Source organism: Glossina fuscipes, unplaced genomic scaffold, assembly GCF_014805625.2.
Source record: "Glossina fuscipes isolate IAEA_lab_2018 unplaced genomic scaffold, Yale_Gfus_2 3, whole genome shotgun sequence".
NCBI classification, from domain to species: Eukaryota; Metazoa; Arthropoda; class Insecta; order Diptera; family Glossinidae; genus Glossina; species Glossina fuscipes.
The window spans coordinates 14136946-14153364 of NW_023998417.1; the positions used below are offsets into that span (position 1 = coordinate 14136946).

At 35.3% G+C, this 16419-nt stretch overlaps 1 protein-coding gene across 5 annotated transcripts in view; it reads right to left on the bottom strand.

Moving 5' to 3' along the window:
* Positions 1-5236: 5236 nt before the first annotated feature.
* LOC119634658 (complexin) overlaps positions 5237-16419 on the bottom strand; it is a 206455-nt gene continuing 195272 nt past the window's right edge. For all 5 annotated transcript variants that reach the window (XM_038028929.1, XM_038028926.1, XM_038028928.1 and 2 more), the window contains one exon: positions 5237-5349. In XM_038028929.1, coding sequence (XP_037884857.1) covers positions 5252-5349 — 98 coding nt within the window. In that variant the 3' untranslated portion in view covers positions 5237-5251. The remainder of the gene's footprint in view (positions 5350-16419) is intronic.

Sequence of the window (16419 nt, forward strand, 5' to 3'; positions counted from 1 at the left end):
AAGTGTAGTGCATCATTAAGGGCAATAAATAAGAAGGACACACATCAAAACACTCGCTTTGAATAAGTTTTGTCATGGTGATTATGTGTGTGCACCTAAGGCACTCTGCGACTTACTGGTGGACGGTTTGATCATATGTAATGGAATTCCATATTTATCTTCGGATTGAATACAACTTATCACCGTTCTCGCAATTCGAATCTTTGCTATCCTTAGTCCTTAGCATTCCATACAAGTTAGCCGGTCGGGTCGGGATTTGCACTTAGCTCTGCAGAATCAGAATAGTTTCCGTTAAATTTAAGGTATTGTCCAGTGAACGCAATAAAGCGCCTACTCCGCCTTCGGTTGTTTTTGGTGGATTCATCAGCTGTGAAATTTCTATCGATGCTTACTTCAGTGAAATGGTGACGGCATTGCTACAGCTACGGTTATTTGCTATATATTTCGTTGCATACAAAATTGAAAAATTTAATTTTCTTTCCAAAGTTTTTTTTTCTCTTGAGAAATTTCATAAAAACGTTCCCCACAACATATATTTAAGAAAATTATTTCTGTATAATACCAACAAGTTACAAAAAAAAAAGAAGAAAAGTATAACAAAAGAGTGTTTGCATCGATTTTGGTAGACATGTTGATACCTTTCAGTCATATTTTCGAATCATTAGTTAAAGCTATTAGCACCGATAGGTAAGTAAGCTTAAGCCATGTGTTTGTAGGTATGCATGTGGATTAGATGTGTATGTAAATATTTTGGAATAGATTTTTTTTTTTTGATATCAAATTAAAATTTAAACTTTATATGCTTTATAAGAGAAATAAGGGCATGCAGCAGCAACAGCGGATTCATTTGATGTTGTTGTAGGCCTCCGCTTCACAATTATGAAATGTCAACCAAGAAGCAATAACTTTTTATGAATTTTTCAACGAGCGCTGGCAATGGAAAAAGAAAACTTTTTCCTTTATGGAGATTGATATACAGTTATGGCTGGGAATAATATAAACAAAGTGTATTTTTATGTCACTTATGTTTCTACTGCTCCCGTTAAAGCAAAGAGTAAAACAACTTTTCGTCTTTTATTTGTTGTGCTTGGTTGACTCCGCAATTTGTTTTCGTAAATTGTTGATAAAATTCATTCATGTGAATAATTTAAAATTATTTTGAGTGATTTTATTACAGTTTCTTGTTCTCTCTTCACATTCTTGAATTGGAGAACGCAATTGCACAAGTATGTGCTTGCTACCAACGAATGAATGTGCATTAAATGAACCGTTGCATTGATATGCATCCGACCTCTATTCATAGAGATTGATAAATTTGGATCCGCTCTTCGGCACACCCAACACGCGTCTTCTCAACGCGTCTTCTCATTCACCTTCAATCGCCCTATCTTTCGCTATGTGTAGTTGAATTCGTTTTTTTAGCTCTTTCCCTATACTATTATGTAGTTGTAACAGTAGCTGGTCGTTGATCTACTTGCAAAGGTCTAATCGGAAGCGTATAACTTGTGACATGTGTTTGACTGCACTTAAATAAAATCTCAAGGCAAGGCAAGAATTTGCTTCTAGTGCTTTACGACTTTTTGTTTACGCGGTGCGCGCGCGCGTAGAAATGGTCATTTCACACTGATACCCCAGCCATGAGGAAAAGCATAGAACACCGGCTCGTTTCATGTGTTAGTAATGTTTACAAAGCTTTTTTATGATATGAGTTCTGAAGCACCTTAAGGATCGACTTTTATTCTTGACCCATATAGCTATCCCAGTTGGAAGTGATATCTATATCTAATTATTATATCGGTTTATTTGAGAGAGAGAGAGAGTATCGATCGACCTATATAAAAAGGCCTAGAGTAAGATAAAGTTGTAGGGTATCTAGCATTCGCTTTAAGGCGAAAAGGACAATTTGCGTTTTCTGTTTTATAAATTTTCTTTGATGAAGTTTTTGGTCGGTCCCATTTCTCTTTCAATTAACGGGTTAAGAATTTTCCTTCAGATTGGCTATTAAGAAATTATTGGATGGAAATTAAATAAAAAGAACTGAGTTTATTTTCCCAACTCGTTTGTTTCACATAATTTGCTAACTGTCGGTCTCGTAACGTGTGTATGCTAAAAATATTATGAAATTAAATCCTTGTAATTATTAAGAGAAAAAAGATTTGAAGAATTCATCGAAAATTTGAAGCATCGTTTGTGATTACTTTATGAACTCTAGGCAACCAGCAATTGTGAGGAATTTTAGGCATTTTATTAAAAGGGCGATCTTCCTTTGCTTTAAAGTTTGTCTTTGGTCTCAACTTTCTTCTACTCATATATACACGCACAAATATATATATATATATATATATATGCGAAACAATTTAAAGAATTTGCGACACTTTTTGATCTTCATGCTTGTTTTGTTAAGAGAAGAAAATATGCATAGGAGACATTGCTTACTTAAACAATTTTTTCTTTATTTTTTAAAAACTTTATAAATATAGTTAGTTTCCAGTTGAAGATAAAAAAAAGGAAGCGAAAATATTGCGCACAATTACTTTTTCACTCAGTCCATCCATTAACTATATTTTGTGACACACTTATATACTTTTTCGTATAAGCGTACAAGCAAAATATATTTATATATACACATTATATATATACAATAACTTGGGGGCTTGTGCTGTACGTGTTATTTTCGCACAAGCGCAAGCATCAAGTTTTTGGAGTAACAAGCCTCGTGGTAACAGAGCAGTTTTGTAATAATTTCCAATTATTACCAAGCGTCACAGTTGCTTAAAAGCTTTTTAACAGCATACCTAATTCAATTTGGGTCTATGTAGACGTAATTGAAGTTGAAAGTAAAAAGAAATTCTACGGAAAATAATGGAAAGAAGAGTCCAGTTTAAATATTCTTCATAGAAAGGAAGTAATTAAAAATTATGAAATTTAAAATGAAAAGCAAATGAACGAAAACGAATTCATCGTAGCTTTGAAAAGAGCTCAACGAGAATAATAATTCGTCGCTGTGCAATAGAACTTTTTCCCGAACTGAAAAGCGAATTTTCTTGACTTCCTAAGAGCGGGCTTATTAAGCTCGTTGCACATTTGTGTCTTTCGGGCTTCTTGCGGGAAACGCATAGTGAGCTCTGTAATTAATCGGAGCGTGCCTGCCTTAGCGTGTCTTATCACACTCTATGATCGACTAATTACACGCAAATGTATTTATGTAATGAAAAGTTCAACATTTTTCCTATAACTTTCGTATGATGATATTCATGCGTGTGGATATGGATATGTGCAAACAAGTATCAACAGTACGTAGAAGATGCTTCTATGTGGTAGAAATTTATGAGCAACGTCGCTACGTCAACCGGAAGCGGATAATAATTAGAGTTTCTTCTTCATGAAAGCATACAACAAAAGCCTCAGTCATATAAAAAGAGATGCTCAGCAAGCAAATGAAAAGGAATTTAATGAACTTTTCACGGACACGTTACAAATTTCCGGAATATTCGTCTTTCATTTCGGCTGCACTTGATCTGTGGAATTTTTGTTAGGAATTTTGGGCAACGTTTTCATAACGCAAGAACTGCCAAGTGAATGGCGTATGCGAAAGTCATCCATATCCACATTTAGTGCGGATCGGCGATACGAGGTGGATAGGTGAAGAAAACGTAAGGGCTGCCTATGGAAAAGTTTCAACTTCAATAATAAGTAAAATAAATTTCAGATAAAACTTGAAAAGGTCTCCGTGCTTTGCGAACTATTTTTACCAATCTATTCTATCAATCTCCTGTTGATCTAAATAAAATCAATTTCTGAAGAGTCTTTATATCGTAACCTTATTTCGCCTCATAAAGAGTCTCGTGGTCGTCTTATCAATGCCAAGGGTTTTTTAGATGAACTAGCAAGGCTTAGGGGAAACTATACCATAGTTTTACTATAATACCAACGTGTGTGTATACGGTTTTCTTTTGGCTTTCTTCTTTCGGTTTCGTAAACGTTTTTTAGATTGACGTGTGCACAAGCATGTTTGCTTCATACTGTCATTGTATTATTCACAGCACGCTTGCACGAATTAATGCAAAGAGATCTATTATGTGTCACATTTACTAATTAATGTAAGCAACTAAGATGTCTCCCTCCTTTAAGAAAAGTAATGCTTAAGCGCATGTGCTCAGTGCATACATACTGAGCATACTTTTCTATTAGTTGCGACAGTTAGTTATGAATCCTTGGAAATCTCTGTTAATCCGTTTAAGCCCAAGGCTTACATAAATGGTCAAGTTAATTCAATTAAACCGGACTGGATGTCCTTCAGATCATAAGCAGCTTACTGCTGGTTGTAGACCAGCAGTTCGTGTGCATCTCTGACAGCAAAAACTCCTAAAGAAAAAAGAGGGATAACAAATAGCAGAAACAACACGCAATAACAAAAAATTTCATATATATATGTAAGAGCAACTAAAGCAGCAATAACAACAATAACAATAGCAAGTAGGTTTTCCTCCGGCAATTACGTTCTTCTTCTCATTCTCAATTCAATATTTTCTTATACGTCTCAATATATATGTGGCACTGTTTTATGCTCATCTTTTTCACATAATCAAACCAAGTAAACTGCAAACTAAAAGCACAAGAAGCAAGCATGATTGGCATAGAGAGGAATTTGGGTCCATTGTTATTTGGGTCCTTTAAACTTTGTTTGTCTGTTACGCATTCGTGCCCTATAGAGGATAATACAAACATCTTGGTAATGAAAGCAACAAAAGCATGCACGCAAATTGTGCAGTGTTGTTTCCAGTTACGAATGCGCCGAAGAGGTTTCGGATTGTCCGATTTGGGAGAGATTTACTTTTGATATTTCGTAGCATAAGCAATTTGTTGGCGAATTTGCATTTTAACTAATTAACTGTGCCTTGTGTGTCTTATCAGAGAGAAAGAAGGCTAAATATATTTACGAGCACCTACTTATCTTATACTTAAATTGCAAAGCTCTTACAAAGTTCTTAATACCTTCGTATACTTAACGATAGAATAGGGCAGCAAGAGTAGCCACGTACCTGTTGTAGTATCAGGAGTAACATAAATATTTGAAAATCGGTTTTTTAATTCCACTTTATAGTTTTATAACGTTCGTCCAGTTTGTGTCTATATTTACACAAGCGCGTGCACTGTAGCTTTGCTTGTGTTTTGATGTTTTTTCCAAAGTAATTATCAACAGCTGTTGGGCATTCTGTAGTGGCCACACATTGTTACGTGAAGATGATGTTCAATGGGTCTGGCGTTCACTTAACCGATAGCAAACTGACTTGGCTGCCTGGCTGGCTGCCTTGGGATGGCTTGGCTCGGCTTGGCTTAGATGAAAAACTAAAAAAAAATAAAAAAATTAAAAAAAAGTAAAAATAAAAAATTAGATAAAGTTGTCGTTGTCTTGTTTTTGTGTTATTCTAGAATGGACCAAAGTTAAGTAAGATATTTTGTATATATTCATGTTGTTGTGTGTTTGTGTATGTGCGTTCGTTTGGATATCGAGTTAATTGGCTATTTTGTGTTCCAACTAAAGGTTGTTTATTTTATGTTGCACTGAATTTCTAATTTTATTACCTTTAGTTAAACTTAATTGGCAATTTCTCTTTACCGTAAACAAACAAGGGGAGATAGATAAACTAATTTAGTTCTTCGCCCCTTCTGCTAAACATGGGAAAATTGTTTTTAATATTTAGAGTTATTTCACATAAGATCAATTTAAATATGTATTTTTTTTTTTTTTTTTTTTTTTTTTGTAAAAAGGCAAAAACAATAACAAAATGTTGTTATTGAATATTTGTTGCAATGATTTTGGATATATTGGATAAATTTCTCTAATTCCTCTTAATGTCATTCCACTGTAATCAAGTCATGGCAGTTTACAAACCATCTGTACTTATTTCAGTTAAACACCAAATAAATAAATACATGACTTATATGAGAAGAGTGCAAATAGAACTGTTGAATGTCCGCTCGTGATGTCATTTCGCGTTAAACGCCTTCTAGGCACATTACGCATTATAGTTTAATAAGGAAACCCGGTAAAGTATGCAATGATACTAGGAATCATACCATTTGCCGGAAGCTGCAAAAAACTAGTTTTGATATCCGGAATGTGATTAGGCATAAATTGCAAGTGTAGTTAGCCGGAGAATATCACATTACATATACAAAATGAATGCCATAACATCGACGACGACGACACAGATTCAGCTTTTCAACTAACCGTTATTATTATACTAAGTCATATGAATACGAATAAATAACGATTGGCGCGTGAATTTGTTAAGTAGGGAAGCGATACATGGGAATAATTGGCGAATACTACAAACTATGGCAGATTGATCTTAATGTAAGTAATGACAGGTAGAGCCGCAAAAGAAAATCTTGTAAACATTGGTAGATACATTGCTAGATATTAATATTCAATGTATTCATGATTGGTAACGAAAATGTATCACGCCTGGCAGATGTGTTCCATTCTCTCCCATACCTTATTATCAATGAGAGCGGTAAGAATAGGTGTCAGTTAGTTAGGCAATAAGAATTATATCGATAATGTGTCTCATCTTCTTTCTCTTAAATTTCTTCAATTTCTCTTGTGTAAAATATAGTGGCTTTGATGGCAACGTCAAGGGTGCGGCGCAATATTTTGTAGACAAAATAAATACTTCAATACAGAAAAAAGAGAAAAAAAAGATCCCTAGTGCAGCGTTAAGAAATTTTGAAAAATCCCTATGTCCTAAGAACGTTATTTGTAATATATATATATATATATATATATATAAATATACCTTTCATAAAGAATATGACAGAAGCGATGGTTATATGGCAGTGATAACAATGTTGTTCAACTGCATACAACTTCCCGATAACCCGTGGCCTCGAATGTGTTGTTACATAACTTCCTGACAACAACGGTAACATGCTAATAACAACAAAAACAATAACAGAATCAGCAACAACAATTAACCACTAAAGCGTACAAACAAAATAACAGCAACGAAAATGAACTTGAGTACAAAACCACGAGTAGCCATCCATTCCCATATAAATGCCATGTGTGTTGATATGTCGTTTCGACTACATGCACATGCACATGCACATACACTAAAAGTATGTTATCGTTTCAATGTATGCACGTGTGAACAAGTGTCAATTGAAGCGGAAGGATACCCTTTTTAATTTACTTTTAGTGCTTTTTGTCGATAGCGCAGAAGGGATAAACGGCAGCACTGTATTATGTAGAAGTATGTGTTAAAAATAACATAACAGAAAGACTTTGTTATGCTTCCGTGAACGAGCTCGACTCCAATGTATTATAAGTATGCCTGAAAAACATATATATACCTATTTTGTTAAGTATATAATGAATGCCTGCATATACGTACATACGTAACATATGTATAAATTTCCATAGATAGATAGCAAAACAGTCGCAATTTGCTTGTACGTAAAGGTTTAGCGGTAGCCACGAAAAAATTAGACAAGAAATTGTAAGAGGAGAGCGAAGTTTTTTTCATAGAATTTACTTAGGATAAGATGTTTAATGAAAGTAAGAAAAATAGACACGAATGTAAGGGACGCAGTGCTTTTCGGGGCTTAATGGTCATGTTAGTTGCCAGTAACAACGACAGTATTCGTATTAATCCATATATGTATACATGTTTTTAAATTTGCCTACATTTGGCAAATTCATCACTAAGCCCGCGGTAGCGAATGGATGGGAATCCTGTATTTTACAAAAGCATGCCGTGTCTAAGTCTGTTCTGAACTATATCTCTCGGTTTATTGAAAAGCTAGTGTCTTTACGCTCCGTAGGGGTCTCTAACGACCGGAATGCGAGCGATTCGATATTATCGATGGCGCATAGCCTCACAATTAATGTTATGCTAACGAACCGTATATTTCTGCTTGTGAAGTCGATATTTCTCTTGCAGGTATGTTGTTCTTGCTCCTCCTCCTGCTGACGGCAGTGATGATGATAATGATGATGGCAGTGATGCTGGTGACAATGACATGCAATACAACCAAACATAACCACTTTAATGGCGGTCAATCAATTGGATACTTTTCATAGCAGCAATGATTGTATTAACAAGCAATTCTTTTGCAATTCATCTGCTATTGATGATTAGCACTTCTTCGCAGTCGCATCGATTGCATTGCGCAGCCAAGTTCTTTGTCTATTATCGCACATTTCGGAAACAACGTTTTTGTTATCATTTCGTACCGATGTACAGGTGCGCAGTGAGGTTTAACCAAGATTTTTTCTGACATTATTGTTCGCTGGCTTCAATCTACTGTATGTACAATGCATATCTACTCGCAATGAACTTTGTCGTCAAAGTTGAGCACAATAAATGAATGAATGAATGAATGAATGAATGAAAAGAGTGCCAGTTTAATTAAATTTTAAATCAACGGAAAAAGTGAAGAGACACATGTGATTGAAGTCTCATTTAAAATACTCTCCGCTTACGGGAAATCGATATGGTTGATAACTTTCGATGCGCCCTAACTTTTCCGTTGCATTTGTGCAAATCACTCCCCTTTCGTTTCTTCGCCCGCCTATTTGTTACACGTGTTCTCGGTACCAGGTGAGAGGGAAAAGCTATAACTCTCTTAATAGAGTACATAGACATATCGAGAGGGAAAAATATTGATTGATCTTTAATCCATTTCGCGTCTCAGGAGCAGGCCAGGTGGTCCTAGCTTAGTGAATTTTCCTACTTTCAAGCTCAAACAATCAGTTTGATCAGCGGATACCGTTGAGTACACTTTGCTTAACCGGATATGTTTAGAAAACTTCTGGAGACAGTTGATCTCGGAGACTCAAAAATTTACATAGAAAACTTACGAACCCTTATCAGTCGTACTTATACATTGTTTTTGTGCAAGGGCGGGAGCTATCTTCGCTTCGCAATTAAATAAATATTTCTTAGTAAATATAAGGAAAATGTATATTTGTGTATATATGTATATGTCCTGGGTGAGGCAGTGATGCATATGTTTGCAATGCTTGTGCATCGTCTTCCATGCATGCACGCATGTACAGCCTGTGCAAATACGTGCATAAGTAAATGTGACTTAAAACGAAGAAGATATTGTCTACTTGGACAAACAATAATTAAGCTTTGGAAAAATTTCTATGTAACTTTTTCATTCAATTATACAATATATACAAAGGTCCATGTATGTAGTGCAGTAAAGCGTAAAATGTGTGAATGTACATCAATGTGAAAAATGTTGCATTACTTTATTATAAATGTAAATAGAAACTTCGTTCTTGCTTTTTGTTTTTAACCTTCGATCTTCTCCGTGTAAAGTTGCCTCGCTTTCCTTCCTTCTGGCCAGTTACAATTTCTATGTAGTTTTGGAAATTTTATAGATAAACTTGATTTACCTGAAGTAGTTAATTAATGTCTACGTAAATAGCATTCTTGGTCGTTGCAGCCTCTAATCCACATGCCAAGAAAAGCAAGCAAGCAAGCAGTGGCTTCAATAAACTCAAGATAGTTCAAGAAGGTAAGGGAGGCTCTCCTTCTCTTTTAGAAGAAGTACACAAAGTTGCTAAGAACATCATGACGTTTTACTACTGTAATAAAGACAAAGTCTTTGCACTTTATCACGATCCTAACAAATAAATGCGGTAAACTTTGCATTATTCTTAAAGTCTTTTGCCCTCTTTCTTGGAAATTTGACTAGAAATCTATTTGTCATTCACGGGAACACTAATAGAAGCAATGAAGGAAAACGGCTAAAATTACACTCTCAAGGGATGTAAAAATGTTCAGAAGTCTTCACTTTCGCAAATGAAGAATGCATTTATCTCGCCTGCGCAATCACGAGAGCAGTTAGTCAGTTGAACGTGAAAAAGATCGCAAGATCAAAAGTAACGCACCCTGGTTCACTTTTCTAAATTGCTTTTGTTTTCAGCCGGATGTGTTAAACACGTTGAACTTATCATAAACAAAAATTTCTAATAGATTTTGAGCACATCTAAGGCTTTGCATAAAATAACGGAATACAAGCGTGGATAAGAGAGTGAACTTTCGCTGTGTTCTGCAGATCTCACCTGGTCCTTTGATTAATTATTTCGCCCACTGACTAAAAACATCTCGTTTGTTGCAATTGTAATTATCTACAGTCAGTACTTGCCAGTCCAACAAACGTTTCTTCTTCTCTTCTCCATCTTTTTAATTGCATTTGCTTATATCGCGTGTGCTTCTATCTATCTATCTATCTATCTATTCTATCAATTCATCTTTCTCGCTAATCCGTATTGGACGGCAGTTTAGTCATAACTGTAGGTAGTAACTTAAGGAAAAGTGTAGTCTTTAAGAGAACAACACTTTTTGTCGGTGATTTTCTTGACCTTTTGTCCTACATTTTGTTTCACAGCACTGTAAGACCAAATTCATTTGCACATAATTACTATGACGTATTTTTGTTTAAGCAGCATATAAGTTTCATAAATGTATGTAAACACATAACCAAGCAAATGTAATGTAAACCGCATCGTAATGCGGTTAAGCCTATAACAGCAGCCACATCCTAAAACATTGCAACTGTATGTGAAAAATATGATGAAAAGTAAGAAAAAATTATATGAAATGTAAATATACATAAATGGGAATTTTTTCATTACCCATACGCGGGCAAAAGCAACTCAAGCCATGTATGCGGACTGAAGAAGCATTCTACTGGCAATTCGTTTATAGCTACTTGTTTAAGCGAATGCGAATGAAAGAATTAACGGCAGGCAGGCAGGCAGGCAGGCAAGACTCTAGTACAACAATACGCGCTCTACTTTTATATACAATTGTTTAAAAAACAATACAAAGTAAGTGGTGTACGTGAGAAGACTTTGCATAACAAATACAAAAGAGTTTTTATTATTATTATTATTATTATTATTGTTGTTGTTTTTTTTTTTTTCGCAAGCACTTGCAAGCGTACAAATGCTCAGGCGATATTTTAATATTTTCTTTTTTTTTTTGTCTGCAAGCGCATGTTTGCTTTCTCTTTTCGGCCTCGAAAAAAATTGAAAAAATGCAAAAAAAAAATTTAAATGAAAATAAAGGAAAAAATTGAGAGAATGACGCAAATTCATGGCATAATAACAATTTTCTAAAAGAATTTATTTTGTTGCTTTAAATGAACTTTATTTATTATGAATATACTTAGGATGTGTCGTTGTTTAAAAGACGAAAACGGACTGCATAGGAAGCAAGCGAACGCTAACTTGTGTCGCCACTGAAAGCGCACTTACTTGGCTACGGGTTCTGTTTATTGATCAAATGAGCGAAAAAATTCCAATTAAATAAACTTGAAGTCACATACGACTTTTCCTAAGTTTTTCGTAGACAAACTGACACACACACAATGCAAAGCACAAAAATTTACATATTTTTATAATAAATACCTCGACCTGCTGTTAGTGAATACTCCCCTCGTGCTCGGTTGTGAAAACATTCAGTCAGTAGACTGAGTGCAACAGATAGAATGCGTTCAAACTGCGTAGCTGCTTCGATTTGTTAGCGGTAAGCTGCTGTGCTTCATTCACCGCGTAAGTTAGATTAAAGTTGTAGGTTTTCGACCACTCGTTGTTCTTTTTATTAGTTGACGCCTTTTCATACATTAATTTTCAGTTGTTTTTTTCTGCCTTTACTCTTTATGTATCCGAATTAACTTCATACACGATTAGCTACTCATCCGATAGTTTTATGTGGCTATTCTTTACACACAGATATTGTCTATTATTTATCCTGCTTTTTAACAGCCACCATCAGATGTTAAGTTCACCATTTTCTTAAACTACTTGCACTGTTCATAAAGTGATATTCCAACCTCCTGTTTTTCCCTTCATATCGAATTTTAGGACATATAACAAATGGGCATTAAGACATAATGGATGGATACACGAAATCGACTGAATTTTACTGAATAACTCGAAGACGCAACAACGTACACACTTGTCTTTCGAATATTTGTCAATAAGTTCATAAAGAAACCTGTGTCTGATTGACTACATCAGAGAAGCTTCACATACATATTGTTGTTATTGTTAATTTAGCCAGAGAAATGAATTCTAAAACTAAAGTCTTAAAGCATTAGAAAAGCATTTAAGGCTATTGGCTTCAATAAAAACTCTAACGCATTTGAGATTCGTATCCACGACTACTGAGTTGCTAGTCGAGATTCTTTGCTTTCGGCTACTCAGGCGGACGCGATACATATTTTACGTACTTTAGTAGGAATTGCTTTGATGACAGCAGTAACGAAATATTTCAGACAATGTTTGCTTTTCTTGATTGCGTGACGCAATCGTGGTTTCAAGAGACTTATGGACTTACAGAGAGATAGATCGACTTTGAAGCGCTTTCTACAATTTCACTTTCCTACAAAGCCGTCAGAAACGGTTGCAAAGAGAGAGTAAATAGTTACAAATCCACTGGTTGGCATTAGTTAAATAAGTCATATTAACCCGTTCATAACTCTGATTGTGAGACCTTACGAGAGTCGTATAGAGACTTGCTGGCTTGAAAATTTTGGTTTGGTGTTTCATAATTAAGATCTAGAATACAAGATTTTAGATATGAAGTAAGCGCTTCCGTCTTTTCCTCTTATTTACAATGGATCGCGATTTTTTTTACGAGTATTTGCCCAGAACTATGTGAACTATGTGAACTATGTCTAGTAATAATGAAAGGACAATATGAGTCGAGTTATAGCTGCCTACAATGAACAGTCCATAAGCTTAAGTCATATAATAGCTTTAATGATGAGAATTGAAGATTAGCTCTAAGGTAACTAAATGCATTTGCCTACATTTTCTTGATTACGTACACATATGCCGGCGCCCACATAGAACTCTTCCGTTTGTCTAACTCATACACTTCATTACAGTAATTATTCATTATTATTTTCCGATATTTGATATATTTTCTACAAATGAAAGCGAACAAGATCTAAAATTATCCATAAGCAAAATACTTTCATTCAACTTCTTTCAGTTTGTGTGCAGTTGTTCTTCAAACGCTGCAGTCTCACTTAGGGACCGCATGAAATATTTATTTACTGACTTTGTGTTTCAGTTATTTCATGGTTCGTTAACTTGAAAGCATTGACTAATAGTTGGCTGTGTTTAGTTAAGGGCTTTAATGAAATCCGCTTTACAAGCGACCATAAGTAGAAGAAATATTTCAAAGTTACTATGTGTATGTGCTTGTGATTGAAAGCGAACAAGGAATCGTATGCTAGTATATGCAAGTATATTCCACTTCATTCCATACATTTCAAGATATTATATTACATACTGTATGGTTATGTGAAAAATGAGTTTAATTAAAATGCGAACATAAACATAAAAATGAATATTAAATGAATCCTCTTCGTCCGGCTTAGGACAATAATAATTGTGCTCCAATAGATGGAAAATCTTATTAAAAAAAAAACAAAAAAGTTACATGAAAGCACTTGGTTTTGCTTAAGATGGAGAAGGGATAAAGGGAAACTGGAGGAAGGAAGACACAGAAGAGCTACCGTAAACGCGTAGACACAACCAAAGGGAGACAATTGAACATCTATCACTTGTATAGTAACTATCACCGTTGAAACGATCAGGGTTACAGTGCACATGTCGACGCTTTAGAAGCAACTCTCTCAGCTGCAGTAAGAAAGTACGGCAGCAGCTCAGTTTAGATTTTTCGATCGATAAGGTTACTAAGGAATGGATCGAAAAGTCTTATTCTCGATATATATGATGTCTAATGCAATTCTTGTTGTTGTTATGTGCTTCATAGAAAACACACGTCTTTCTATTTAGATTCCCTAGACCAGTTCCAAAACATGAATATTCGACAGAGTGTAAATGTTTATACGACGACCTTTTTATCGCTTGATGGTACTCTCTTGCTGTTCGCATATGCGTGTCTTAACCTTTGTGTGATCTGTGCACCTCCCTCACCTTTTTAGGCAAACATTTGAAAACTGAGACTTTTGTATTGACTGCAGTTGGAAGAACCCACTTAACATTACTTCATCGTGTTTATGCAAGTTCTGACTTTCGTCAAGATTACAATTCAAATATTAAATTCTTTATCGCTTTACAATTCTTTTCTTGTTTTATTGAGTCGCTTAGTTAACTCCATTCGGATTTAATTTTATGAAGTGAATTTAATTCGCTGATGTTCTGTGATGCGGACAGTGATGTCGCGCCAGCCTTTTATATGCACAAAGGACACGAGCGAATAAATCGCAAAAAAAAAAAAAAAATCTTAATTTAATCGAGAAGCGAGCGACCAAATAATTCCTCATGCCTCAGTGATAGAGAGCCAATGAAGCTAAGCGATGCTACTCAAGTAATTAATTGCGCTTTTTCTTCAATTAAAAAGTCGCTTTGTTCTGTTGTCTTTATTTCGGTTAAATGCAAACAACAGGAGAATTTAATTTTTTTTGTTTTTCTTTTTTGTAAGCTTTTATTGGTTCTCCGAGCCCTACAATTTTTTTGAAATGTTAAATCCTTTTAACACCACCGTGACCTACAAGTAAAATTTATCTGCAGTTCCAACACCGATTTCTCAATTTTATTATTAGCCTTAAAAAAGGACCGAACGACAATCTTAGTCAGCTATGAGTATGAAGCAAATAACGAGTTGTGACAAAAGTTACAAACAGTTTTGGATTTTCGAAAATTGATTGACTCTTTGGGTGAAGCGATTCTTGGTTGCACCCCCAAAACACCTGTCTGCCGGATTACCGGCAAACCTGGAATAAACAAAGGCGGCAAAGGGTGGCCAAATGCCGAGAACGTTTTAAATCTGTTAAAGTGGGCGTGGCAAGATGATTATCTCGCAAGAGTAGGTTCCTTTCTTCACTCAAGTTTGATCTTTTGCTTTGATTTCCCGCATTTAACTCAAGGATAAAATATACTCAGTTACTTACCTCTCTCTCCCTCTCGTTCTGAAGCTCTTTCAAGCAAGAAAGTTTCAAAAATTTCGTTTATATAGTTTATTGAACTATTTTATTAGAAATTCTTTATTTACTTATTTATTTTTTTTGCTTTGCTCTATATGACCACGATTGTTCAAATTTTTAGGCAACTAGTTTAAGTACTTAACTTGAGTCATATCTTTTTTTTTCTATTGTTAACAAATTATATATATCTATTACAAACGAGTGTACGGAGTTGCAAATGAAAAGGAAATAATTTATATCCAAATTCAGATAAGCATCTGCATTGTAATTTCAAAGTGTGCGAACGGTATGTGTGTTTTACAATAGAGTTTCACTGTCCTTGTCCATTCGTCCCGTACCACTGTATAAATGTTGTAGCGCACGTTGTCTACTCATCAATGCGTTCCTTTTCAAAGGCTGCAAAGCAGCGGTTAGCGATTCCATGATATTATGTCGTCGTGTAACAATATGTTGTGACTTTGAAAGAAAATTGAAAATCTGTTAGTTTCGCACACACCTTCTCCCATCATTCCAAGTGAATAGGTAGGTACTTGTTTTGTTTTTAAACTGTACGGATAGCTTTAATTAAAGCAAGGGGGTTTTTTTTATTATACTTAGCCTCCCGGGCGAATCGTTTAAACAAAGTCATAGCTGTTGTTGAATTTTTGAATGCAGCTTTTCAGAAGCCTTTGCCTTGGCCTAATGCTCCTAATAAGGCAAAAGCAAAGGCAAGCAAGTTAACTCTTAAATGAACTTAGCTTGCGACTTCAAGTTTAGCACGACTTTGGAAAGCGTTAAGAAACAGAATTAAAGAAAAAGGACAGAACCCAAGGGAGTATCCCAATACGTGACGATAAGTAGTTTCTTGTTCCTGTCACCAACAAAAGTATCTTCAGAATGAAAAGGAAAACTTCGCTTGTTCGAAAAGCTTTGCACGCACGGCAGCTCGGGATTTGATGCTGAAATTTTTCCCCCTGTTTGCACGTGTCAGTCACCGGGCAAAGCGCTAAAAGCATTGGCTTTAGAAAACGCTTTTCTGATCAGTATGTCAGGATAGAATTTTTCGTGTGACTGACTGTAATAATTATTTTCTTTCTGTCCTTTGGCGCTATTCTCTTAACATCTCCGCGTCTTGCTATGACCAGCAAAATGTTTCTTATGACTTTTTCGTTTCGTTATTGCATATGCAGTCGAAATTTGCCGCCCAAGATAGGCTTACTCTATTATCACTACAGAACCTGTTACTTGTTTTTAGCTGCCGGAAAGACCGAATGTTTCCTTTCCGAAAAAGAAAATTGAAAATAGCAAAATGCTTTCTCTGTGAAGCCTAACGACCTATAGCAATTATTGTTGTGAAATTCGGCAAAGATATTCGTGAGAAAACGTTGTCGATCTAGCAACGCCTGTGTTTGTCTGCCCCATTTCTAATTACCTTTAACGAGACTTTCC